At 36.2% G+C, this 26,952-nt stretch overlaps 1 protein-coding gene across 4 annotated transcripts in view; it reads right to left on the bottom strand.

Annotated features, from left to right (window-relative positions):
• The window catches only part of homer3b (homer scaffold protein 3b), a 74,475-nt gene that overhangs the window by 12,567 nt on the left and 34,956 nt on the right, over positions 1–26,952 (bottom strand). For 2 of the 4 annotated variants that reach the window (XM_015028265.1, XM_015028266.1), the window contains 6 exons: positions 22,261–22,269; positions 19,593–19,729; positions 16,400–16,556; positions 8,369–8,479; positions 6,731–6,811; positions 3,345–4,242 (listed from right to left, as the gene is read on the bottom strand). In XM_015028265.1, coding sequence (XP_014883751.1) covers positions 4,057–4,242; positions 6,731–6,811; positions 8,369–8,479; positions 16,400–16,556; positions 19,593–19,729; positions 22,261–22,269 — 681 coding nt within the window. In that variant the 3' untranslated portion in view covers positions 3,345–4,056. Of the gene's footprint in view, positions 1–3,344; positions 4,243–4,326; positions 4,386–4,434; positions 4,501–6,730; positions 6,812–8,368; positions 8,480–16,399; positions 16,557–19,592; positions 19,730–22,260; positions 22,270–26,952 lie in introns of those variants that run through there. The other 2 variants (XR_001424439.1, XR_001424440.1) reach the window with 2 other exon arrangements.

Raw genomic sequence — 26,952 nt, 5'->3', positions numbered from 1 at the left:
AATGGGGGAATTTTTAAAATTTTTCTTTTAACCCCTTAGGTTTTTTTTTTTTTTTTTTTTTTTAAAGATGCAAATAAATAATCCAATAACAAAATAAACATTTTATTGCCTAAAACACAAAAAACTGCATTCCTTTAGTGTACGCTTGATAATTTGTAACAAAGAATGCATCTACAGTGAAAAAATAGTTAACTGTTATTTTTTGATTAGTAAAAATATACTGACACTAATCCTAAGGTATGTTTTAAAATAAACATTGTATGTTTAAAAATGGTGACATTTTTATTTTATTATTATTATTATTATTATTTTGAATGTCTCCAAATCTTTGGGGATTTGGAGACATTCAAAATAAAGGATAAAGAGTTATTTCTTTCATCACTACTTTTGTCTTGATATACCGTAAGTTATTTTTGACGTTTTGGCTAACGTTCGCCGGACAAATGAAATATCATTAAACATCCGGAAAACGTTGTTTGCTAACGTTCCGCAGGCTAATGTTCGGCAAACGGTTAGCAGACTAACGTTCGGCAAACGGTTAGCAGGCTAACGTTCGGCTAGCGGTTAGCAGGCTAACGTTCGGCTAGCGGTTAGCAGGCTAATGTTCGGCAAACGGTTAGCAGACTAACGTTCGGCTAGCGGTTAGCAGGCTAACGTTCGGCAGCTTACAGGGGACATGCCAACAGGATATTTTTCAAAAGAATTTGAACCAAGTGAAGCTAAAAATGTCACATTAGTTCTGTGTAGAAGATGTTTACAGGCAAAAAAAGTTTTACATCTAAAAGGCAAAAATGTTTACATTTTTTTGTACATTTGTTGCTCTAAGATGTTTTCTCAGTAAATGCCCATTTACTCCAGATAACAACCAATTACTAAATTAGTTGATTATTTCATTAACTGATCCAGCCCTACTTGTAAGCATTAGTAACTTGAATCACTAATAGTAACTATAAGATTTAAACCTAAATACTGTGTTTCTACAACCACATGAGGAGTCCAGGTGTTTATTTTAGTATTATGTGGACTTCAGAGTAAACTACAAGATAAGAAAATAGACCTTTCACTCTCTCTTGTTTCTTGGAACCACACATGTAGAATTTTGATGAGGCGCTTGTCTGATGTAACTCGCACTCTGAAGGCTCCGTCATCTCAATGTCTGTCCAGACATGCCCAAGAAATTCAAATATATACATGCAGCTCTGGTGGAAGCAGAGCTGCTCTATCACTGTCCCTTTCTATCTTACACACACACACACACACACACACACACACACTCAGGATGCTGTTTGGTTATTTGATAATTCAATCGCCACCCTGGCTTCCTAATCATGGAGAATATAACACCACAATGAGCTTGAACATTTAAGCAACAGGCCAGAATCATTAAATATAGTGTTAAATAGCAATCCTCCTAAAATATGCTCTCCCTTACAATGAGGATTCACATTATTAATTTTGGCTAATTAATTTCATTACTATGAACATATAAAGCTAAAAGTCTGGCAGCTGTGGTTCTGCATTTTATTTAACAGGCTTCATTTATAAAGTGGATTTAAAACAGAGTGCGACCTTCCTTTGATGCTGAAGTGATTTTTATCTCAAAGGATAGTTCACGGATGTTTCTTGCCAAATGCTAATTTGAGTTGGCACTGTCATTAAATGAGTCATGCACATGCAGTCACATTGAGCAGGGCCAATGGTGAGATACAGAAACCTAGGCTGCTTCCACACAGCAGGCGAATGTGGTCTACCGGTGTATCTGAATTTTTCACTGCAGTCTGAATGGCCCAAAAACAAATCTGATTTGAGTCACTGGTACTAAATCGAATACATACGCCATTGTTTTCTGTGTTTGCAGGTTGAACGGTCATGTTGCATTTTATCTGACTTTTACTTCATTAACATGAGACATGCGTCATAAATCTCCAGCAGAAGAAAGACTGGACATAAACAATGGCTGAAGAAATTATAATTATGAATTTATAAATGAAGTTTCTTCCACTGAAGCCCATCACATCACAGTCGTGGCTCTGACTACGCATCCCAGCAGGTTTCCCTACAGTCAATGCTCCACAAAAAGTCGTTGCTATTAGTTGTTTCATTTTTTAGATCCCTTTGTGTTATGATCTTGTGATAGATTTCCGTCGGCTCGCATTGCTGAACAAACGTTCAAATGAATCAATAAACGGCTCCATTCATTTTTACCTCAGTAAACAATGCGCTGCTGTGTGACGTCAACGTTCTCCTTTCATTCACACAGAAGTCCAATTGCGGTCACATTTAATTAAAAGAACAAACGAGCATGCACACACACACAAAGATCAGATTTCAACATTAAGGCCTGCTGTGTTAAAATAGCCAAAGTTATTTTGCTTTAAGATTCTCAACCTTTGTTCCAGTATTGATCCAAATTGAAATCTATTCCTGATTTTCCTGACAACACTGAGTCAAAGTAATCATTACTATATTGTCTTTACTGAGATATTTCAAGTATATGCCTAAAGGCTTGCTAATATTTTGTCAATAATAATACTTTGAAAGTTTTTAAGATTATTTTTTTCTTTTTGACATTCATCTATCCATTGTCTTCTGCTTATTTGAAGTCAGTTAGCAGAGTCCAGAAGGTCCTGGTGACCAAAGTGTTAGCAAAAAGGAGATTATAGTCTCTAATTTAATCTGGGGTCTCCTTCCAGCAACACGTTTTCATAAAACCTCCAACTGGAAGCGTTGTGGCGACATCTTCCCAAACACCTCATACATCTGTCTTTGAACATTGTACAAAAATTTTACGAAATGGTAAGTCAACAACAAAACACTTTTCTTTTCCAGCAGCCATTGTACAGCGCATACAGCGGTAAAACCAGCTGACCAAACGTGCTGGAGCTCAGCTGCGGTTGCTAAGCAATGGGCTGGGCTTGGCTGAGGTTGCTAGGTAACTGAGGAGTGTCCGTTGATCATGACTTAACAATCAGGAGGTTTATTGAAGCGACTAATTTTCCAGACAACAAAAAACTTGAACTTATTGCCAAAACCCGTCTGGGGGTTTATTTAAGCACCTGACCTGTTTTCTGAAGCAGTTGAGATCAAAATTAAAGTAGAAAAACATGCAAAATGTGAGTTTTGCATATTAAATTCTCTTTAATTTAATAAAAAAGACTCTCCTCCCGGCTCACCTGAAGCCGGGAGGAGAGTCGAGGTCAGGCGCAAGTTGATTATGTGAGTCAAAATCTCAAAATGTAGCCCCGAGTTCAAACAGCTCGTCACTGTTTGTCCTGGACAATTAGCTATCATAGCAGAACAAAAACAAATTAAAGGCTATGTGGGTCGTCTATGCCTACTGTGTTGGACTTAAGTACTTTTAATTAGATATTTTCACTGTGTACTGATGAAGCAATGTAAAACTACCAAGGAAGCAACTTAAATAGCAAAAAAAAGAGACCAATATTCAAACCAGAAGACGTGAGTGTGGGTATTTGAAAAGGCAGGTGTCTCTTGATGTGTTCAGAGGAATTTGAAGGTTTAGGTTACGGATATTGTTGCGATGCTTGTTCTCTACTAGAATGAATGGACAGACTGCAGGTAGAGCAGAGTGACAGCACCTGCAGTGGTTGTTCACATAAAGCTGAGCATTCTTTACACGTTCGATTGTTGGCTCCAGAAGAGGCAAAACAATCCAGGTTTGCTATGATTTCCAGCTTTTGTGAATCATTTATGAACACCTAAACGTACCTAAGTGAGTATAAATGTCTGTTTTTATTTGTAAATGAGATCCCAGGAGAGACTTTTTACTAAAAGCTGCAGCATCAAAAAGCCATAAAGGGTGCTGTTGTTTTCCATGGCAGATAGATCTTCCTCCTTCAGACTGGCTAGTTAGCAGATGCAGATGATAAAACAGGACAGGACGGTTTTGAGAAAGCTGTCAATCTTCACTGATTCTCTCAGAAAAAGGTCGACCTCAGTGATTTCCACCTCATCTCTGTGATCTTTGCTGTCCTGCTGCACTAATTCAACTCTACGAGCACAGACTGTGGAGATGCATCCCAGCTCCAGCTGTGGCTACTTATCCACCAGTTTTGCTAGACTTTCTCTCAGGCCTTTCAGGTCACCGATTTTGACGTCCAGAACGCCGATGATTCGCTGCACTTCAACCTCTGCTTGCTCCTGCTCCTCGAGATTCGTGGCCAACGTTTTCTCAGCGCTCTGAGCACGACTCTCCAGCTCGGTGTTTCGTCGCTCCAGGTCCTATTTGACCAAAGGTAAACAGGTTTTTATTAATCATTGACAAACATTTGATCACTGAATATACGAGATACAACAAGAGATCACCTGGTGATGGTAAACTGGGATTTAAATAAAGACGCAACACACTTGACTCTCTATTCCTCTATTAAGTTGAATATTTAGTTTCAAATTAAATATTTAGCTCCAATCTACAATAACAGATTCGGTTTGTAAAGCTACACAGTCAAAATTTAACAGCAATAATGTGGGTTATTTAGGCTGGCAAGAGAGAAACAAATGGGGATTCATTTTGCAAAACCATGTTTTCACCATGTCGTTCATGCATAAATGTCAATTTTAAACTAAGTATTTAACTTACAATTTTAACAAACTAAATATTTTGTTACAAGTTAAATATTAAGCCCTAAAGTAAATACTTAGTTTGCAAATTAAATATTTAATTATCAAGCTAAATGTTTATTTAACAAGGTAAATATTTAGTTTTAAACAAAAATATTTAGCTACAAGTTAAATATTTAATTAGCAAGCTAAATATTTAGCCTCAAACTAAATGTTAAGTCTCAAAGTAAATATTTAGTTTGCAAATTAAATATTGAACTATCAAGCTAAATGCTGAGTTAACAAGCTAAATGTTTAGGCTCACACTAAGTAATTGGCAAATCAAGTATTTAGTTTACAATTTTGCAAAGCTAAATATTTAGTTAAGTTGAATATTTAGTTTCAAACTAAATATTTAGCTCCAATCTACAAATTTAGCTTTGGCAAAATAAAAACTACATTTTTAACTATGAAACTAAATGTTTAGCTTCAAAATAGATATTTACCTTAAAATTAAATATTTAATTATAAAATTCAATATTTAGTCTGCAAACTGAATAGCTAGCCACTTTGAACACAATAATTATTAATATAGAGATGCTAAAGATTTCTGTCTTTAGCAAATTTAACTATTTTAAATAATAGTAAAATAATAATGGTAAAAGGTTTTTAGCGACTGCTTTCTCGCACCAGCTGTGTGATGTCGTCTCCGCTGATAATATAAATATTTTCAAAGCAGAGATACTGGAAAAATATTTCCAGTGCTGTTCTAATATTTTTTATAGTACCTAAAGATGAATCAGATCATCTGAGATAAATACAGCAGGCAAAAGGTGCATAAAAACAGATCACACCTTGTAGCACTGTGTAGCACTTTGAGATTTTTGCTAATGAAAAGAGTGGTACAAATTAAATTTATTATTATTATTATTATTATTATTATTTATAAACTCTTCTATAAATAATTTTACAACAACAGTATAGGCGCTGCTCTTTATGAGGTGAGTGTGTATAAATAAGGCCCAGAATAAATTGTGGAATGAACACAAGGACTACAGAGGTCGAAAGCGATCATCCATAATTCATATCCGACACCACAGCTAGGAATGATAGACGACCTAATAGAGGCTATGCAATATGCATCAGATACAATCTTTGACATTAATAAGGAAATCCCGACTAATCTGTTGTACTTGAAGGCCTCAGTTCACCACTTCAGATTCAAGTGGGCTTCAAAAGCCAACCATCTATTTTACCTGCGTCTGGTTTGAGGACGATACATCCAGAGCATCAAGATGAATTATAAACACCGCTGTATATGTAACAGAGTTTAATTTTAACAATATTATACATGTGAAGTTTCTCAAAATGTGTTTATTTATTCTTTGAATTTATTTTATTTAATCAGGTTGTTTCTTCAGACATTTATTGGTATTTTAAGTTCTGTTACGCTGCTCTTGGCAGTTGGTGGTTACCGTAGCAACCAGTACCCGATATCCCCTCCCCCTTTTTCTGTTGCCGTCGGTAACTGTGGTGTTTTCTTTACAAGTATTATATTTTGACATATATTTTACACAATTTTAATCATATATAGTGTTTCATGAGTCATTTTGCTATGTTTTGTATATGTTTTTAACTGTTATTGTTCATGTTCTCCATATTAGCTATGTTCAATTTTACAAATGTCATCTGCTGCCAACTTCTCATTAGGAGCTATTGCTTTGTAGTTTGTTTCGCGTTATTTATTGTATTTTATTTAAGCAGAAGCTGCTGGACTGATGATAAACACCAACTTGGTTTTCTCTTTTCTTAGAATAAATACAGAGAACCTGAGTATGACTGTCATGAAGTCAACCTGTTGGACTTGAACACAATGGAGAAATTATGGAAATGCAAAAACAGACCAAACATCTTTTGAAAGGCTGAAAATGATTTGATTGCAGAAATAAATGACCCTACTTGTTATGAGAAAAAGCACTAATTAAACCTAAATGATTTCTAATTTTACATGTAAATTAAATTTAGCAACAAATGGAATGGTAAATTACCGAAACTGCCACTAGAAAAGCACAAAAGACTTTAAAGTTGGATAATTAAGCATGAGTGGATAATGAGGTGCTGTTCAGCTGATTGGTCTCTTGAATTTAAATTAAACCAACATTCAACTTACCTGAAGTCTCTGCATGATCTCCTCTTTCTCCTTTTCCAGTTCGCCCACATCTGCTTTCCTGCACTGCAGATTCTGAATCTCCTGGAAATATATTAGTAATATTAAAACACTGCCACCGCCTGAACCTGTCATTTAAATCAGAGTTTCCCAAACTTTTACCACAAACAGCATTAGCTCCTTCTGCAAACCTGCAGCAAATGCTACAAAATATCCAAAGAAACATCAACTTTTAGAATTTCTTTGTCTCAAGTTGATCCTCTATTCAATAATTATCAATCGTTTATCCAGGGCCGACCCAAGCCTTTTTGGGGTCCTAAACGGATTTTCATTTGGGCCCCCCCATACCAACAAGTCACATCAAATGCTTTATCATTTGGTGTTGACACCAAATGATAGTACGTATGTGTGTAACATACGTACCATCATTGGCGTCATTAGTAACTAGCTAACATCATGCCAGTGTTATTATCGCTGTTGATTTTAAGCTAGCAAACCAAAAAATTATTTGGATTTTAAGATGCAGAGTGCTGTGTAAGTTTGCCATATTATTTAACGTAAAATAATAATAAAGCTAATAAACATTAAAATTACAGTAAACAAGTTAATAAGTCTGATATCTTATATTTCCCCAACAGTGGCACCATCCAACAGCAGAAAGAGATTAAATTATTAAATTATTTGCGTATCAACTACAAAAACAATATAGAAATTGTTGCCATGTGTAATGTCATTTAGTCTGTATTATTAAATATTATCATAAATTCATTAATATATTTTATTATGATGGATTATGGCCCCCCCTGTTGGTGTAGGGACTCTAAGCAGCCGCTTAACTTGCACAAACTTTGGGCCGGCTCTTCATTTAGCACAAGTGCTGCCTCATACCTTCTGATTTTAGATTGCTCTGAGTTCTTAGTGTTTTTTCCAGCAGTGTTAACCACAGCAACGCTCCTGAACGGCTCATTCTGTCGTTTTCTTATCAAACATGTGTCCAGTGCTACATTAGCTTTAGCAGCAAAGCAGCTTGATAAACTTTTTTTTATTATACGAAATAATATGCATGTTTATCAAACATTAAAGACAATAATTACAAAAAGTTGTTTGTTTAGTCAAACACAGTTCATTTTATATGATTTGGCCCAAACAAGTAAAAGATATTCACCAGGTATAATCATTAATTCCATAAAAAGATATTTTTAAGATCTTTCCAGGACAAAAATGCCTGTGCAATTTAAAGAGGGATCAATATCTCTAGTGACGCTAAAATCTAGAAAACTCATTAATCCCTTTTCATTTATGCCCAATTTAACTGATAAACATTTACTTACCAGATTATTTTTTATCATTATTGATCCAGAAGGATTCTATTTTTCAACATCAAGGATGATTTACAGAATGATTATTTAAGCTGACACTTGCTATTTTCTATCCCTACATTTCCACAAATGGCTGATTTATGAATGTTTCAAGAGATTTTTCTACAGCGAGACGAAGGCTTGAGTAACCAGCTCACTGCTGGCAGAGTATTATATCTCCCGTTGTATTTATGGGCTAGCTCTCCACTCTTAGATTCCCTTTAATGAGATGGCAAATAGCTTTGGACAGCACGCGGTGCAGGGGGCGGACTTTGTTTCTTGCCTGCTCTTTGGCTCTCAGCGAGGCTTCCAGCTCCTCCAGCGACCGACTCAGCTCCTCTTTAGCCGGCTGACCAGCAGCAGGACGCCCCAGCTGGGCCTCCAGGTCAGCCACCTGCAACACAAAAACATCTAAATATTACCAACCAGAAGATCCACACTGGCACAAGTGCCAAAAATGTGGGGGATTTTAGAAAACCTTTTTTCTTTATTTCACTTTTAGTCATAAATGTAAATATTTTTGAGAGGTAATGTCTAATTTTTAAGAGCTACTTCGTTCAAACAAACATAAGATAACATGTTAAACCAGACTACACAGTATACATTCATACAACTAATTAAAAAAATGAAATAAAAACAAAGTCAACTTGTGATTTTCAGTTCAAATCACCTGCTCTGCTTCAGGTCCAAGTAAAAATTACAGTTTAAGAAAGTGAACTTATAGGAAGTTTGATGAGATGTAGAAATTGGGGTTGCAAGTATTTCAGTTATAGATTCATCTATGAATTATTCTTTAATGATTAATAGGTTAAAAAAATCATTATATTCTGCAAATATCTAATTTAATCTCTTTCATACAATATTAGAAATGTATTAAAAGATGCAAATAAGCAAATAATTCAAATATGGGTGCACTGACTGCACTTTTCTGGTTGATCGCTGATTAACGATTTTTAAAAAGCCTGACCTGCCGATTTCAATTTTGGCTGATAATTTATTTTTGTCTGAAATGCAATAATAGCAATAAAGTCACTGGTAACAATGGGGTGTCTATTGTTATCAGTAAACATGCAGACATGAGCTGGTGGGCCGATCCATCAGTCAGTGGTTAAGCTTTAGATCTTGCTGAGGCACATAAGGTCGGTGAATAAGATCGACTTCACATGCAACTATTGGATATTTCACTGATCTCCCAAAATTAGGGAAATCGGACCGGTAAATTGGCTGGCCGATAAATCAATGCACCCTTTATTCAAATCCTGAAACATTGTTACTTGATTGTGTTGTAAAAATACAAAATATCACTGTTATAAAAACTCCTGCAATCAGGTATGATGCACAACTTTTGCATAACCCTGTAAAATGTAAGAAGAAACTGTTTTTTATATGACCAGTAAAATCAACCATAATCACATTTTGCTGGAGTGAATATGAATTATATAGAATTTGCATAAAAAGGTATTTATGTTAAGGTGGATCCCGCGGCCACACACACTACTGTTAATTGAAAAACTGGAACCAAACAGAGGTTTATCCACTCACAAAGAAAGTAATTCATGTGATTTTCACATCTGATAAACACCTTTTATTCAGGAGTATCATTTAGATGAAAGCATCAGACCTCACTCCTCAGTGCAATTTGCAGAAGAATCAAGGACATCTTTTTTCCTTTTCTCCCTCTCATCTCGTCCCTCTTCACTTTTCTCGTGAATGTGCAGATAAATAAAATCCAAAACACACACACACACACACACACACACACACACACACACACACACACACACACACACACACACACACACACACACACCCCAAGAAAAACTACTCTGTGGAAAAACAGCTTTACTGCCAGTGGGCTCAGAAGTGACGCCTGCAAGATTCCTCTAATAGAGGGATGTGACCTGGCAAAAGATTTCCACGGAAACCGTTTCCCCAGTCTGACCCAGTTCCCCGAGTTTAACATATTAATGGAAAATCTCAGAGAATCTGAGTGACAGCTTGACAAAACAAGGACAGCACTGTTCGGCATCCCGATGTGATCATTCAAGCCTCTGCAATCAGAGCGTTGGGGTTCGGCTCCCTCTTGGCTCTGGATACCTCAGATCTGACTGGAGTGTGATATGTTCTGTTCAAAGTGGCAGTAATCAGCTTAAGATGTTCAACTAATTGGATCCCAAGTGTTTACAGAGTTTAAATCTGCAGCAATTAATGGAAATCCAATTTAAATAAGATAAAGGTTGAAATGCATAACATTATTTTGTAAGCTCGACACCAGGGTTGCAGTAGTTTGGGGTTTGTCTTTATGGTTTAGTTTTATTTCCTTGTTACTTTTTGTCTAATTTAGCCAGTTTTAATTAGTTTTTAGAATAGAATAGAAACAGCTTCTATAACATTATAAAGTTACGCAAGAGGGCATCAAAATATTGTACTTTAGTAGTATTATAATTCCTCAGGGTCCGGGCACCATGCACTGTTAGTATAGAGAAATAAGTAAATATAACACAGCCAAAGAGTTGGAACTCAGTGATTATTTATCCCTGCCTGATGATGATGATTTAAAATAATAATAAATGAATTACTTGGGTGGGTTTGATGGTGTTATCAGTTAAATATTGTTTTAAATCTATCTCACATCAGATTGAAAGGCTAATAAATAGATTAATAAATAACAAAAACAGAGGATATTATAATGGTAACTAATGGGGGTAGTTTATCCCATTTTTTCACATTACTTGCCTCATACTATACTGACACAATATGGTGTCAGTTTTAAGAAATATGTAAAAAACATATTTTCTAACAGTTATGTACTGCAGCTTTAAATGAACTAAACTATTTGTCAGAAAATAGAAACATGCTCTAAGTTATCTGGGAACATTTTTGATACACTAACCTATCACAAGACTTGGTCATCTCAGTGTTACAAATTGATTAATCTGAGATTGTTTTATGGATAAAAAAGAAAAGGAATTCAAGATATGAAAGATTTTTCAGGTACATATAAACATATATAGCTTCAAAATATGTCACAATATAAGCATTTCATATCAGTTCTATACTGATGATTGTATTCAATAATGATTCATTAGTTCTTTGTTTTAAATATCTGAAATACTGTCAAACTGGTGATGTGGCCGTCTGTTTTAACCCGTTTTTACCCATGCTGTTTTATTTTTAAGCCGTTATGAAGCATAAACTGCTGCTGCACCAGTTACTCAACAGGTTGTTGCTAGGTAACCAAAGGGTAAGTGAGTTGCTAGGTAACCAAAGGGTGAGTGAGTCAGTTGATTCCACCAACACAGCCTAGTTAGCTGTGAGACGTTGAGCGGCTAAAGTCTTTTCTCTCCCCCAGAATGCTGTGCAGTTTTGGATTGGAGTTCATTAAATTGTTGAATATTCTATCAGATGTATTAGCTATTGATATTGATCACGTGCCTATCTCCATATATGTTGTTATTGATTTATTGCCCAGCCCTACATTATACATTTAATTGACAAGTGGCAAACTGAGCTGCACGAACATGGGCAGTTTCTTTGAATAAAGTGTGCGTGTGTGTGAAGATGAGGAATCCTCTTTTCTCTCAGGGTTACTGTTCTTTTTCCTCTCCTTTAAAGTTGTCCCCCACATCTCCACCAACAGTTTCAAAGTAGCGGTTTAGAAATTCAACACCACACCGAATCCACACCGCGCTTCAGAAAACCTTGGCAGGTTGAAAGAGAGGATTGTCCACCGTCCCAGAGGCTTCAGCCCCTTTGCATTATCAGCTCTGTGTGCATGTGTGTGTGTGTGTGTGTGTGTGTGTGTGTGCGCCACAGCTATTGTCCCCAGAGGTACAAGCTCAATCTCTGAGCTCCGCACAAACATTCACGGATAGAGAAAACTCTGAAATCTTTCTCAATTAATGTTCCCGTGGAAATTCAATTGCAAGATAACTTAACAACCTCAATAATTTCCATTTGAATGTTTGTTTTTCTCCAAAAGACTAGATGGGAAAACAAGCCCCATTTTCAAAGGACAGTTTTGTTTGCAGAGACTTTAGTGTCCATTTTATTTGTTGTTTCAGTTGTTTTGTGTTTTTGATATGAATATTTTAAATATACTCACCTGGCTGTGTTTTGATAATGCTCTCAAAACATTATTATACATTATTATCACAGTTACTAATAGGATAATTTATCATCTAGCAAATTTGTTATCGTATTTAGAAATCTATAGTATTTTATGAGCTTTCTGTAATAAAGTACCCACTGTGGTACCATAAACCATATCAGCTGATTGGCTGAACCGCTCGGGGGTTCAGCCAATCAGCACCAAGGAAAATAAACAGTGTTGCTTGATTGGATGATTTGCCAGCGGCAGCCAATAGCAGATTTAGTGGATGCTCTCTAAAATATTTGGATGTCCTGATACTAAAAAGGCCACATATATGACATGTATTAATATTTGTAATGATGGCAAAACATATAATGTTTACTAGTTTCTCAAATTGTTTTTATTTTTGTGATGAAAATCACTTTGCCTTGTTGCTGAAATGTGCTACACAAATAAACGACTGATTAATTAATTGATGTAACATTAGTGTTTTAAAGTCTATTCTCTGAGCAACAGGACGTCAGTGGAAGGACTTTATATCTGCGGTGATGTGCTCCGTCTTCCTGGTTTTAGTCAGAATGTGAGCAGCAGCGTTCTGGATCAGCTGCAGCTGGAGGATTGCATTTTTAGGCAGACCTGTGTAGACACTGTTGCGACTAAAGATAAATGTATGGATGAGTTTCTGTAGATGTTGGAAATGTTCTTCAGGTGGTAGAAGACTGACTTTATAACTGACTTTCTATCTATCTATACTGATTTTATAGCCCTCTATTTTCAGACTGTCTGACTTTGAACATGCCAAGTTTTCTGAAGCAAAAAAATAATCATGAAAAGGGTAAACATCCCCAAACACAGCCAGGTGAGTAAAAAACTGTAAAGTACTTCTTATTAAAATGCAGTACAGACTTCTGTGGTGTCAACTCTCATTAAACCTGAACAGAGGTTGCAGCAAAAGCCAGAAACCCAGAAAATAAACCCAGAGTGTTTCTCCGGTGGATGAACACCAGCGTGGCTGAGAGTGTGACGAGCGAGAAAAAAGCCAGCCAACCTTGGTCTCCCTCCGCTTCTCCAGTGATTTATCTTCTTCTAACTGGGACAGAGTGTGGAGGATGAGGAGGAGGAGGGGGGGAAATGTCCCGTCCCAAAAGAAAAAAATAAATAAAAACTACTCCTGCCCCTCTCGATACCCCACTGCCAAACCCTGGAGGCCTGCTCTACTTCCAGCCACCTGGTTGACTTTGCAGCAGCTCAGAGTGTGTGTTCAGCCCTGTGATGTGTGTGTTTGAGGCGTAACCTTCAACCGGACATGTGCAGATGGAAAAAGAAAATAGACGGAATAATGCCTCAAGCTAAAAATAAAGAGCCACGTTCTGTCAGCGGTGATAACGTTTCACTCCAGACTGTTGAACTGTGCCACTGAAGGCGCTTTGTTAAGCCTGACCAGGGGCATAATTTCCTCTCTCTAAATTAAAGATGAAATGTCTGCGTTCTGGCCCCGCTATTATCACGGGAGCCTGTCAACAGAAATATGCCAGTGAGAGGGGAGCTGGATGAAAAATGAATCTGCAGCTTGAAGCAGTCTTTGGGGAAATTTTACTCTGATACATGCATACTATAAGGGAAAAAAATGTCTAGTTAATGTCTGAGTGGTTATAAAGGACGAACAATGACTAGCAGATCCTGTCGATTCGTCTTGATTTTAGCAGTTCTTCTTGTTGGTCTCCTTGCTTTATTGTACCATCCTCTTTTTAAATGTTGAGTAGAACGTTTTCTTGACATATAGGAAGTAACAAAATCAAATGATTCTGGGCCAATGCGCCAAACAAGCAGAAATGAAACAATGTTTTAAAAGTGGCATGTTTTCCAGCGACTTGATAGAAAAGAAAATCCTCTGGGAGTGAACGAACATAAAACAGAATCAAACAGGAAGACGAGTCAAGTTTAATCAATGTAGTTCTTCTGAATTGTAAACTTATGTTAAAAACAAACTGTTTTGTTGCCTAAGCCATCCAAATACTATTTAACTCAAAAGCTGCTAATAAAACATAAATTGGATCATATAAACACCAATTATAATTTCTGGTCAATCTGTGTTTACAAAGCCTGACAGGTGACCTATTATGCATCTTTGAACAGGTTAAGATCAGTTAATAGGCTATACAAAAACATATCCGTTACATTTTTTTGCACCAAATCATTCTTGGATAATAAGATTTCACCTCCTGCACAACCAGTGGTAAGTCAACAGCAAAATACTTGTCTTTTCCAGGAACCATTGAAATGCGCATACAGTGGTAAAACCAGCTGACCAAATGTGCTGGAGCTCAGCTCAGGTTGCTAGGTGACAGCATGGTGCCCGTTGATTGTGATTCAACAATCAGGAAGTTTTTAAAACGGCTCACTTTCCAGACACCAAAAAACATTAACTTATTGCCAACAAACAGCTGGGTGGTTGTTTGTGAGTGGACTGTTTTTAGAGACCTAAAAGTGAATTTTGCAAAATAGGTCTCCTTTAACAGGATAATTAAAATATCATACAAAGAGAGACTTCACCACGGTGTTAAGAATGTGGATTCAGCAGGGTTGCATCAAGGTCTCACTGTGAAATCCTTTTATGCTTGTTCGAACCTGAGATATCGCAGACTGCTTTGAGAATGCAAAAAATGTGACGTTGGTGGTTCATTATTGTGATGGTAGTACATCAGGCTGCTTGTTGCTTCGTGGATGAGCTTCGTAGCAGCCGCAGCTTGGCGATGACATTCAGCCCACTTGGTCATCAAACAGTGGGAAGGAGGACTGGTAAAGCTGGAAACCATTATGCCACATTGGGCATGATGAGACGAAAAAGTGTCTTGATTATGGTTCTTGCACTCAGATTGGTATGTGTTGCACTCCTGAGTGAACATGGATCAAAGATGAGGAGCAGCACACACTCACCTCCCAATGGTTCATATATGGTTTAATGAGGGCAGGGAGACCAGGGGAGGTAGAGAGATTTCAGGCGAGTGCAAATGAAAAATGTATTCATTGTATTGTCACAGAGAAGCGCTGGCCTTTACTTAGCAACGACGAGGGAAGAAAAGAAAAAAGAAAAGGAGAACAAACCATACCCATCGACTCAGAGCCTAAAAAACATAAAACATTCAAGACTCATAAAGCCTCTTAAAGTCCTACTTGTTGGTTTTCCAGCCTTTTCTTCAAGAATAGTCTGAAAAACCAACAAGTAGGATCTGGAGATTTAATATTTAAGATTTCATATTAAACATTTATTATTAAAAATAAAGATGTAATATTAAGATTTCATATTTTCACACTAGAGATGGAGAAAAAAAATTATAATACATATTCCAATACACAGAGTATTCAATAATTTCACCAAACTGAAATCCAGAACCGCACAGCATTCTGTGGACTGACGAAAGACTTCAGCTGGTAAACCAAAGATCGTTTGCATCCAACATCACATTCATTCCTTGGTTACCGAGCAACAACCTGCTGAGTAACTTGTGGTTACCAAGCAACAACTTTTTGAGTAACTTGCGTAGCAGCAGTTTAAAGTTTTGCCAACGCACATCAAAACAGCTTAAAAATTAAAAATAACGGCGTGGGATAAAAACTGGATAAGACAGGAAGGGTTTCACCACTGGTTTAGAAGTATTTAAGATATTTAAAACAAAAAACTAATCGACATTTTTCTATACTGACTGATGTATGTTTTTCAGCGATATCGTCCAGCCCTATTTCACACCAACTATTAATATATTTTTTTATCAACTAAAAATGATTTTCTAGTCAGCTGTTTATCTATAAACTTAGGGTTAAATTAAGATTTATTTTATAGACACATTGGCCCATCTTAATACGTAAAACAATGAACACATTTCTCTTTAATGAGAAAATCACAACCATAGCAACAACAGACATGCATCTTGGGAATGTAATTACAACCATAACCAAGTGTAAACAACATTCTTTCCCTCTGACATCCAGGTTAGAAATATTAACAAACTCTTCTATTTTTAAACCAAGAAAATATTGACGCTAATTATTTATTTTCTTATCCAGAGAGCATGTCCTAAAGGCTGCAACTTAACCTGTAGTGTATGATTTTATATGAAAATAATACCCAAATATACTGCCAAGAATTTGTCTTAAAAAATACCAATAAGAGTAATCCTAGGTGAATTTTACCACTGAGGAAAGAGGAGCAGAGTTGGTCACCTGGTCTCGGAGGCGATCAGTCTCCTCCTGGTATTCTGCCAGCTGTTTCTTCCACTGCTCCACGCTGCTGTTGGCTTCCTGCAGCGCCGCCACCAGCTTGGCGTTGCTGTCCTGCAGAGTGAAGAGTTCAGCCTCCAAGTTGAGCTCACACATGGACCTGCAACAGAGAGGTTGCAGAAAAAAACAACACAAGAGTTTTTACTCCTTTTGGTGCCATTCTGTTGTGGAAATTCCAAGAAAAACACAAAAACAGCAAAAATTTACAGAGACATAATGAACAAAAACCCTGCATTTGTTATCGCATCTAGTAAATATAGACATTTATTGTGTTGATCTCATGAAAAATATCTTGTAAAAATCGCAATAACTGAAGTTCCAATTAATTATATTTGAAAACATGAAAAACTGGCTGTACTCTCAGACAAATAACATCAACAAATTTGAAAATAAATTTAAAACAGGGCAATATTATAATTGTCTAAATACTTTAACATTTAATATTAATACAGTAAATATCCTGGATAAAAATTTAAAACCACATTACCCAACCCTAATTTCTATAATTAAAACCATTAGTTCCTTCATCATTTTAGCCAAACTTAATTCATAGCTGCTCAAAGAGCCACTTGCAGCTAACAGCAGTGGTGCATGTAATTGATAAAACTATGGTTTTATTCCTAAAATGTACTCAAATTAAAGGTTAGTTTTCTTTTAAATACCCTGTATAAGATTACGTTACTGCCATAAAAGATTATTTTATTTTAATTCCAAGCCTTTACCAGGGTGCTAATAAGTTTACTGTGGATCTATCTCAGATTGTGGGGCAATAAAACAAGCTAGCAAGGTGTTATGTTAATATTAAAGCACTCTGGTGATTATTTGGGTCAGTTTTAAAAGACTGGTCTTCAATGTGAACCAAAGCAGAGCAGCAGTGGAAAATTACGCCGCTGGGTGCATATATAAAAACCAACACAAGACAAGTAATGTGCTCTGCTTTATTAGGAAGTGGAAAAGATCTGGTGCGCCGGTAAAGGTCAGGATTCAGTAGGGATGTGTAATAAAGCAGGGCTTTTAGCTGAGACGATGCAGTTCAGGAAGAAATCTTTGTCTTGATGACAAAACAGCTTGGCCGTCATAAAACCATAGCAACAGGAGGGAAGAGTCTGCTTAAGCTTATGAAAATCATAAAGTAAAATCTCTGGGCTTATAGACAACAGAGAGTGGCTTTCCTGTGTCCTGTTCTCACATGAGTGGTTTAGTGATTAATAGTGACAGCGATGAAGCTAACGTGTCGCTTAGGTGAGCAGCAGTTAGCCACCATGTTTTATTTGTTGCCGTCGGTAACTGTGGGGCAGAAATTGCTGGGCTGATGTGACCCCCAACTTAATTTTTGTTCTTATTTTTCTCTATTGTTAAAATACATATGGTGAACCTGAGTGTATGCTGTGAAGTCGACCAAGTGGACACTGAATCCAGCAGGAGTTGGTGCCTCCCTGTAGCAACTGTTCAAGGCAAAGTAAATATAAATGGGATGTAAATATGTTTGCCGTCACTTTCTGAGCTCCAACAGAAAACAAACCTGGCTCTCAGACACACAAACATCTGCTGCTCCTGCTGTTGTTTAATTTTAATGTGCGTTTTCTCTCAGGATTTCTGGTTATTATTTTGTTGCTCTGAACATACAACTTGTCAGATATTCGGTCCAAAACAATCAGAAAGCAAGAGCGCAAACACAACTAAATGCCGTCTCTTTTGTGCGATTATTTTTCATATAAATATTTAAAGTAAAATGTAAATTAAGTCTTGTGAATTTTTAAAGTAGCTTCTCGTCATGTTTTTGAATCACACTGTCAAAATCCCCAATGCTAGCTGCTTTACTCTGGAATGGACCCAATTTTATGATCAGATTTTAGGTTATAAAACATTTTATTCCACTCAGTGTTAGCATGTATTCCTTTAAAACTAATGAAATTATGTTTTTTTTTGTTAAGCTCTGCTCATGTTTGTTTTGCCTGTGCGTTTTAAGTAGATGAGGGATTTACTGAATTAAAAATTAACACAAAAAATCTTGCTCCACAGCCTCATGAGAAATATGCACTTATTGCATAATTTGCAGCTTATTTTCATGACTAGATGATAATAGTACATGGTTTTTAATAAATAATATGTCTTCCAGCTTAAATTCTCCTATACATGATCTTGGACTGAAATACTTGAGTCGTTTGTAAATATGAACCAAGTAGTAGAATCACCTGCATCTGAAAATCTGAGATATGCAGAAACTGTAAATCAAGATTTAATATTTTTGTTTTCACCAGATTTTGACTGCTAAACTGTTTTGTTCTATAATAAGGTATTGTCCCACTTGCATATTCCTTCTGCTTTTTGTTTTTATCACAAGTTAATGTTTTAGATCGTCATGCATTTTTAAATGCACAAAGCATAACGTGACTTACCAATTACATGTTTCTGTTACTCCACCTTTCACTCGCATGCGGAGCTCCAAGACATGCGCAGTGGTTTTCTCTAAGCCGCGGAAGATGTCTATTTAATCGTTGGTAATATAATAGAGCTGCATAAATCATAAGAAATACGATGGTAACAGCTAACTCAGCAGCGCTTCGCTTTCACAGACGGTGGGGACTGCGTCTAACTTTTTTCATCACTTAGAAAAGAAGCTCAAAGAAAGGTAAGCTCCGTTGAAGTGATGTTAGCAAAGCTAACTGTACAGAGACACATAACCATTTGTTCTTGTAATGCTCTGTGCACACAGCAGTAGCTATTATTATTTTATTTAATTATATACATTGGTATTTATTTAATTAGCAAATAAATAAAGCACAAGAACGAAAGAGCACACAGAGCATGCGCATTACTCTTTGTTTTTGTCACCCGTCATATAGTTACTTGTCAACCTCAAGTAACTATGAGGTTGACATAGTTACTTGACTATTCTATAAATATTATTACATTTCCCATTGGGATCAATAAAGTATTTTTAAATTAGAATTTGAATTTTGAATAACACTGCTGCTTTAACATGGGGTCTAGTTGGTGTGGATTTGTTTAAAAAATCGATTTTTTAATCACTCAGGAACTCTTTGTTGGATCAAATTCCTGATGATTTCTACCTCTCAACCTTCCTATTGCCTGGTTTGAACGTGCCTGACGTGTAAATAAAATTTTTCGTTACCCTTCTGACAGCATCTTTTTGACCCGTTCCTTCTCAGCCGTCAGCTCCACTTCTGCGCTCCTGCTGCGAAACAGTTTTTCCTCTCCAGGCCCGTTAACTGTCAGCAGCGGTGGGGAGTGATGCTCCTCCGACAGCTCCTACAACAGAGACACAGACAACAAAACATTAGTCTAATAATTGTTTGTTTTTTGAATATGTGTAAAAAAATAGTGAAGCATGAAGCATAATGTCAAAACCTTTGTTTTACATATTCAAGGAAGTATCAACATTCCCACTCCTGAAATTATAAACTTTACTGTTAACACAAAATATTGAGATAAAATTATATGACATATCACCCACCAATACTTCATACCACACTGCTTTGAGTTAGCGATCACAAAAAATCCCAATAAAAGAAATTCAGCTTCAGTTTGTGATGTGAAAAAGTTTTAAATGTGTGAATACTTTTGCAAGGTGCTGTAAAAAAAAACCCCATCTAGATTAAAAACTAAAGTTTGCAAAAGTGAATTTTACTGCAGTGGAGATTTAAGGTGTGATTTTAGGTGCACAGATCTGACGCTATAACGGATCAGAAACGACAGGAGTGAGCATAGTCTGTTGGTGCTGCACATGTCCCATCTGGGCTCCTGTAGAAAAGCCCGAGCAGAACAAGCAGCCATGTGTGCAGCCCAGCTGTTCATCTCCATGCAGCCTCGCAGGTCTGATTGGACTCCACAGGAAATTACTGATGAGAATGATTCTTGTTCCGTAGCTTCATCTGCTGTTTACGAGTGATTAAAAATTATGTATGTAAAAAAAAAAAAAAAAAAAAACATGTAGCGCTGCAGTTTGAGGGTCTGCTGATAAGTTAAATTTGAAGCAAATCAGCAGCAGTCATGGACAACAAGAGTGAGCCAAATCCTAAAACAGTGCTGATAAAAGTTCAGGTCATTCAAGGAGCTGCTTGTTGTATCAGGTGGAATCCATACAGCATAAAACTGCAATTAATTTCTAAAACAGTTTGAATTTTTTATGGTTTTTATCTAAACCCCACAGGGTCACCATTATGCAGTCAGGCCTAAATACACACACACATACACACACACAGCAGTGATATTTGATTAATGCCCCGTTGCAATCTGTGGAGAGACGACACACTTTGACTCTGGTGTTGAACATCTTCGATTTTATGATGACTTCAGGCTTGGTAGCAGGTGACATTTTTAAACGTTCTCAACTATGATGACAATTTAATACGCAACCTGCTTTCTCTGCACTGCTTAGGATTCATCGCCAGACGAGGCAAAAACTAAACATTTTGGCTACAATGAATATAAGTATGTCAAAGTGTGTCATTAAAACTAGAGGTGCAACTAATGATTATTTATTATTTAAGTAATCGATTAATTTGTTAATTATTCCAACCATTAAGTTGGAGTAAAAACTATGGCACATTCTGCAGATTTTCCATCTAACAACTAAAGCTTATCCTATTCAATATTAAAAATACAAATAGTTCAATTCCTGTTTTAAAAGAAGAAAAATACTTTATTATTATTTCAATAATCGACTCATCCCTATTAATAGAATTTATTGTTTCAGAACTAGAATCAATAAATGGATGACTGTGTGATCTATTACTAACTAGATTCAACTGGAATTTAGGCATAATTAAATTGAGTTGACTTGTGATGAATTAGTTATTTAAATAAACTGAATAAAATTGAAATATTTAAATGTCAATCCTGCTGAAAATCTTTGGAGTTAAAGTTTGGTCATTGCCATGAAACCAACACATTTAAATGAGCCTCAATTAATTTTACCAAAACAAGCTACAAAATATCAAATATCCAATAAAACTGTGTTGTAAGTTGCTGAGGGATAATAACTAATTATTTTAAACTTATGAGAACTCCATTAAATTAAAAATAATAATTGAAGTTGTTTGTTGTGTGTTTATTCCACACAGGAAACCCAAAATTAATATATTAGTGTAAACTTCAGAACTATATTTGGACATCTAAGATGATAAATTAGGTATTTTCTCTTTCTTGCATAAAAACCTAAACTTGAACTCTTAATGTTGCAACCCTGCAGTGCAGAATAAGCTTTTATTATTCATATGAGCGCGAGTGGCTGCACTCCCCTGAGGACCAAAGTTGATTATCTTTTAGCTCAGCAGCTTTCTGTTTATTTTTCCCTCTGTGGATGGATGTGGAGTTAAAACACATAGCTGAGTCCTGTGGATAATCCCAAGAGGAGGAAAACACGACTTTGGTCCAACAGATCAGCTGCGTGTCACCATGAATAATTCATGCAGCAGATCAAGTTGGAGTCATTAAGGATTTAAAATACTTGTGTCAAGTATAGATGATCTGTGAGAGATTGAGATAAAATAATCAGCTGTAAAGAAACACATCTGTGTTCCTGTGTGTATGATCTAAAGACTGTTCATGTTTAAATAATTTATACAGATACACTTAAATCCTGCATTGCTGTTATTGCTTCTCCGTCTCACTGGCTGACTGCAGCTAACTTTTCTCTGAAGTCAGCTCTGATCAGCGTAAAGATGAAATATTAAGCCTGATAGGGCATGCAACATTTACGCTACCATCCGACTGAATCTCTAAGAGGCTCGTCTCTTTACTGCTCTTCGATTGTTGTGAGATGTGTGGCCGTGACGCACCTGCGAGAGCTGAGACGGATGAACGTATCCCAAGATGCAGCAGGGGGGAGAAAACACAAGAAAGAAACATGGATTAGATCAAAAATAATCATAACAAGCATTTTAAGAAAACAGTGATCCATCTGTTTGGTTCTATACATAAATTTAGAGTTATGCTCCACTCTCCTTGTTTTGACTGATGCAGGAAAAGAGCCGAAAGTCGGTTATGGACAAGGAAGGCAGAAATAATACCAAACTGATTCAGTTTTTTCTATCCCTACCATCAAAGTAAAAATATACATAATGCATACCTAATGTCTAATAATTTGCTGCACCATCATTTTCTGTCAAAAAGGACTCGGTCCACTGAGGTTTGGACTCTAGTAGAACCGTAAAGGTGTGAAATCTGGTAACCAAAATGTTGGCAGATGAATCAACATCTTGACGGGGGGATTATTTGTTTGTAAACACGGTGAATCCACGCACAATCTGACTGCAGAAAAACCCAGCCTGCTTTTAAATCCTCACTGGTTACCATGGTTACCTTCATTTATCACGCAGTTTCAATATTAGCTGGCATGTTGTCAGCGTACTACAGCTGACAACGTGATAAAATAAGTTATGCTACCAAAAAGAATATTAGTGAATGAAATGCGTTTTAAGCATTAAATGCAGGTGAAACGATAAATAACGAGAAAAAATGGCCCAAACGTCGGACATTATTTTCTAAGTGATATTAAAACTATTTGTTCAAGGTAAGATCATCAGCTCTCAATGAGATGTCGAATCCCCCTAACATGCATGGTGAGAAATTAGGGGAACCGGAATAGGAATTTCCCAAAATGTAAGTTTTCATTTAAAAAAAAATAAAGGGAATTCATATTTAGGGTGCAAATGACAAATAAAATACAATAATTTCTTCCTAACTTGGTCACAATTAGAGGGAAAATGAATATGTAACTGCATCCATCAAGGCAGGTGAAAAACTAAGCCTTCAGAAATAAAAAATGCAGCGGATTGAGGGAGATAGTGTGAGGTAAAGATAAAACATCTGACAACTGCAGACGCCACAAAACTGAGTGTTGTAGATTATTTTATTAGCCCAATAGTAAACAGTTTAAATAGTTAGAATAATGGATTAATGGCTGCCTTCTGAAGGTGACATGCGCAGTAGGGCCACGTCCCCTGGTGATCCTTTACAAGTAACGTAAGCAAGAAATAGGAGTTTGTTTTAAGTCAATAATTCTTTAATATTGATGAAAAATACCAGCTCATATGGTGGACAATCTCACCTATAACATGGGGAAATGCCTTATTAGTGTTTTCATAAATATTAAGTAACTATTTCATTAAAACAAGCCTCTGTATCTTGCTGAAAAGTTACTTGTAAGTTAGTTTTGTCTTTCAAATGCATTAAAATATGTCTCTCTGGACACTCTTGCCTCCTGCCAGTTTAAAATCATTGAAAAACGAGGGTTCACTGTAACTGACATTCATTTTAACAGTTTTTTTTTTTTTGGTTGTTTTTAAGATTCTATAGTTGTGGGTTTAAATAGCGTTTCACTGGCAATATTCTCCCGTAACATCTAATTATTCAGTAATATTTTTACATTTCCTGTCAATATCACATCTTCTAACACAAAAATACAGCGGACCACCAATGGACCGGCGTTGGTCCGCCTTGGCGCTCCAACCACCGGGTTAAGCACATTCTCTGAGGGAAACCCTGTAATTCATATGACTAATTTAATCTACACTGTTACACTGATGATATCCCTGATGGTTTTAAATTGAAACAACTTCCTGAGAGTTTTTATCACAAAGTCTCAGCAGCGCTGTTTGTCTTTACTACATCCACACTCTTTACTTATTTATCCCAGCACTGGTCCCCCCGGCCCCCAGCTTTACAAAGTTCCTGTGTTTCATCGAGACCCTTTTATTTATTTATTGATGCATCCACTAAGACCTTCCTTCATTCACCTATCCCACCCACTAAACAGCAAACCTGCGCTCACTCTCACGCAGCTTCAACTCCTTTAGGTTTCTTTTTAAACCTTTAAAATCAGAGGTTTAAAATATTGATGTGTTGGTTTTTGCTTTTTTCTCCTTCTGCCTCTGCATAGATTCAAACATACAGCAGACATATCAGCTGCAGCATTTCATAAGAGGGAGATGTTTTACCTTTACTGTGGCTCTCACTGTTTGTTTATTTTTTAGTCTGTTTCTGTCTCCAACCCATCATACCTGGACGATGCTACAAATTCAGTAAGAGTGATTATTGCTGCTATATTGAAGCTCCAAGTGGTCCTCGTTTGTCTTTTTCCTGAAAGTTAAATTTAAATTTACCCATATGTAGCTGTAGTAACTCACCAACTGTCAGTTACTGCGGTTGCTATGGTAACCACCAACTGCCAAGAGCAGCCCAACAGAACTCAATGGGTGGAAAAACAACTAGATTTAAAGAATACATAAACACATTCTGACTAACTTCACATTATAATATTGTTGAAATAAAACCCTGCTACACGTACAATAGTTGTACTGAGAAATTATACAAAAATTTTGCGTTTTACTTTCATCTGTTTTCCAACACTGCTTTAAAAACGCTGCATAGAGACAAAAAAAATACCAGTGCTCTTTTAATTTTCCATTACAAAAAGAAGGTTTGCCTCAGTACAAACCAGAATACACAACATTTATTAAAACGTCTAAGTAAATACGACAGCTCTCCAAAGATCTAATTACCGTCTTTCCATTGGTGATTTCAGAGGTACCGTTTGTCATTTTTCAGTCTCATCCCACTGACTCCTCCATCTCATGTTTGAGCTGTGTAAATACGGCAGAAAGCTGGAGCTTTACTGCAGGCAGATCCCCTGCTGCCGCTCAAGTATCAGAGGCAGAACATGCACTCTGCGAAGCCCGAGGCTCCAAAGATTCGGCTCTGCTACGCGGTGGAGCCTCGCACTGACCACGGCTGCTACCGAGCTCTACGCTCATTACTTCACTGAAGTCTGAACACGTGAGGAAGAATTGAAGTGGACATCAATATGTGAACATTTCTTCTTAAAATATTTAATATTTAATGGAGTGCTCTGTTTTTTTTCTTTCGCAAACTGAGAGAAAACTGGCTTATTAGAGCTCAAACCTGATAAAAAGAGGCAAATATGGTAAATTAGAGCCAGACAGTCTTAAAGTTTTATCAAGATATTTTTAAGATGATTTTAACTCATATTTTATTAGCTTATTTAATTGAGTCAAATTTCTTATTTTCTTGTTTCATTGCTGTGTTTGTAATGTTGATTGTTTTTTTTCAAAACAGGTCAAATATTGCTGGATATGATATATGGCATAATATTGTTGTTTTGAGACCATTTTCAAGTAATGCAATGGTAATAATGGGATGTTAATGCAAGAACACATTTTCTAAAATCAATAAACTTTAAATTCTAATGAACATTTAAGACTGGAACTGGAAGATATTTTAAATATCCAAAATAAATAAACAAAACAATAAATAAATAAAATAAATTATAACATCTCTGTAAACAAAATTGTACTTCAAAAAAGAGCTAGTTGAGACCAAAGCACCAGACTGAAGACTTTTGTCATCCAGTTTTTGGTAGAAAGAGAGAAAAGAAAAAAACAATAAATCATGCAAATGGAAATTATTGAGTTTGTTTACATTTATAATGTGATTAACTGATTTATTGCTTGTTGCGACAGGCCTATTCTCTTGTAAATGAGAGTTGATGTAAATGAGACAACCTGTATAAACGAAGGTAAAAAAAAAAAGCAGTATTATTGTGATAACAATAAAAGTGACAATTATAATTATCACTTGTTTTGTAACTGTATAGCTGTGGCAAACACAAATACTGCTCTAGAATAAATTAATTATAAATTTATTAAATGAGTTACAACAACAATTAATTTTCCTGTTGGGATCGATAAAGTATTTTTAATTGAGTTTTAGAAATATACTCATCTGTTATACGCTTCTTTAGGACACCAGTCACATAAAGAAGTATAATTTATATCAGTAAACTGCTCACAGTAACTGTATTTAGTCACATTTTAAAATGTATTGATATATATTGATAAACATTCATTGAACAAACAGTGGGAGAAAATACAAAACTAAAAGCTGACAATACAGTTTTGAGTTTCATTAAACATCATTAATTGACGATAAATCAAAATTCCTTTCACGATACGAAGTTTCTCACGATAAATGATAAACGATACAATAAATATCCACTCCTACTGTAAATTATAGGAGATGTCAAAAATATTAAACTACTTCCAAGTAGGAAAGTATTAAACTGATTTTACACAATTGTAATTATTTATGAAACTTGTACATAGTTTTACGACAGTGAAGCAGATATTTAAGTATTCCAGAAACTGCTTCAATCTTCAACTTTTATTCAGTTTTTTTCCACTCACTAAAGTATTAAAGAACTTTATTTTGGTGTATTAATTAAGACAGAAAACAGACTCCAGTCAGCCCTTTCCTACATCGTCTCCTCAGCAGGAGACGGTTCGTGTAAGATGAGTTTTCACAGCTGGGATTCCTCTGGAGTGGCATTTAGATAAAGAATGTGACATTTTTTTGTTTACATCACAGCAGGAACCGTTGAAAATAACCCAATCCAACTCATAACAGCGACTGTTATTTTGGTGCTGCCAACAACAGAACCCTGGTCAAAAGAA

This window comes from Poecilia latipinna, unplaced genomic scaffold (genome assembly GCF_001443285.1).
Source record: "Poecilia latipinna isolate Pla-1442-1.1 unplaced genomic scaffold, P_latipinna-1.0 Scaffold118, whole genome shotgun sequence".
Classification (NCBI taxonomy): domain Eukaryota; kingdom Metazoa; phylum Chordata; class Actinopteri; order Cyprinodontiformes; family Poeciliidae; genus Poecilia; species Poecilia latipinna.
The sequence above is the reverse complement of the archived record's forward strand: the minus strand, read 5'-3'. Positions and strand labels throughout refer to the sequence as shown.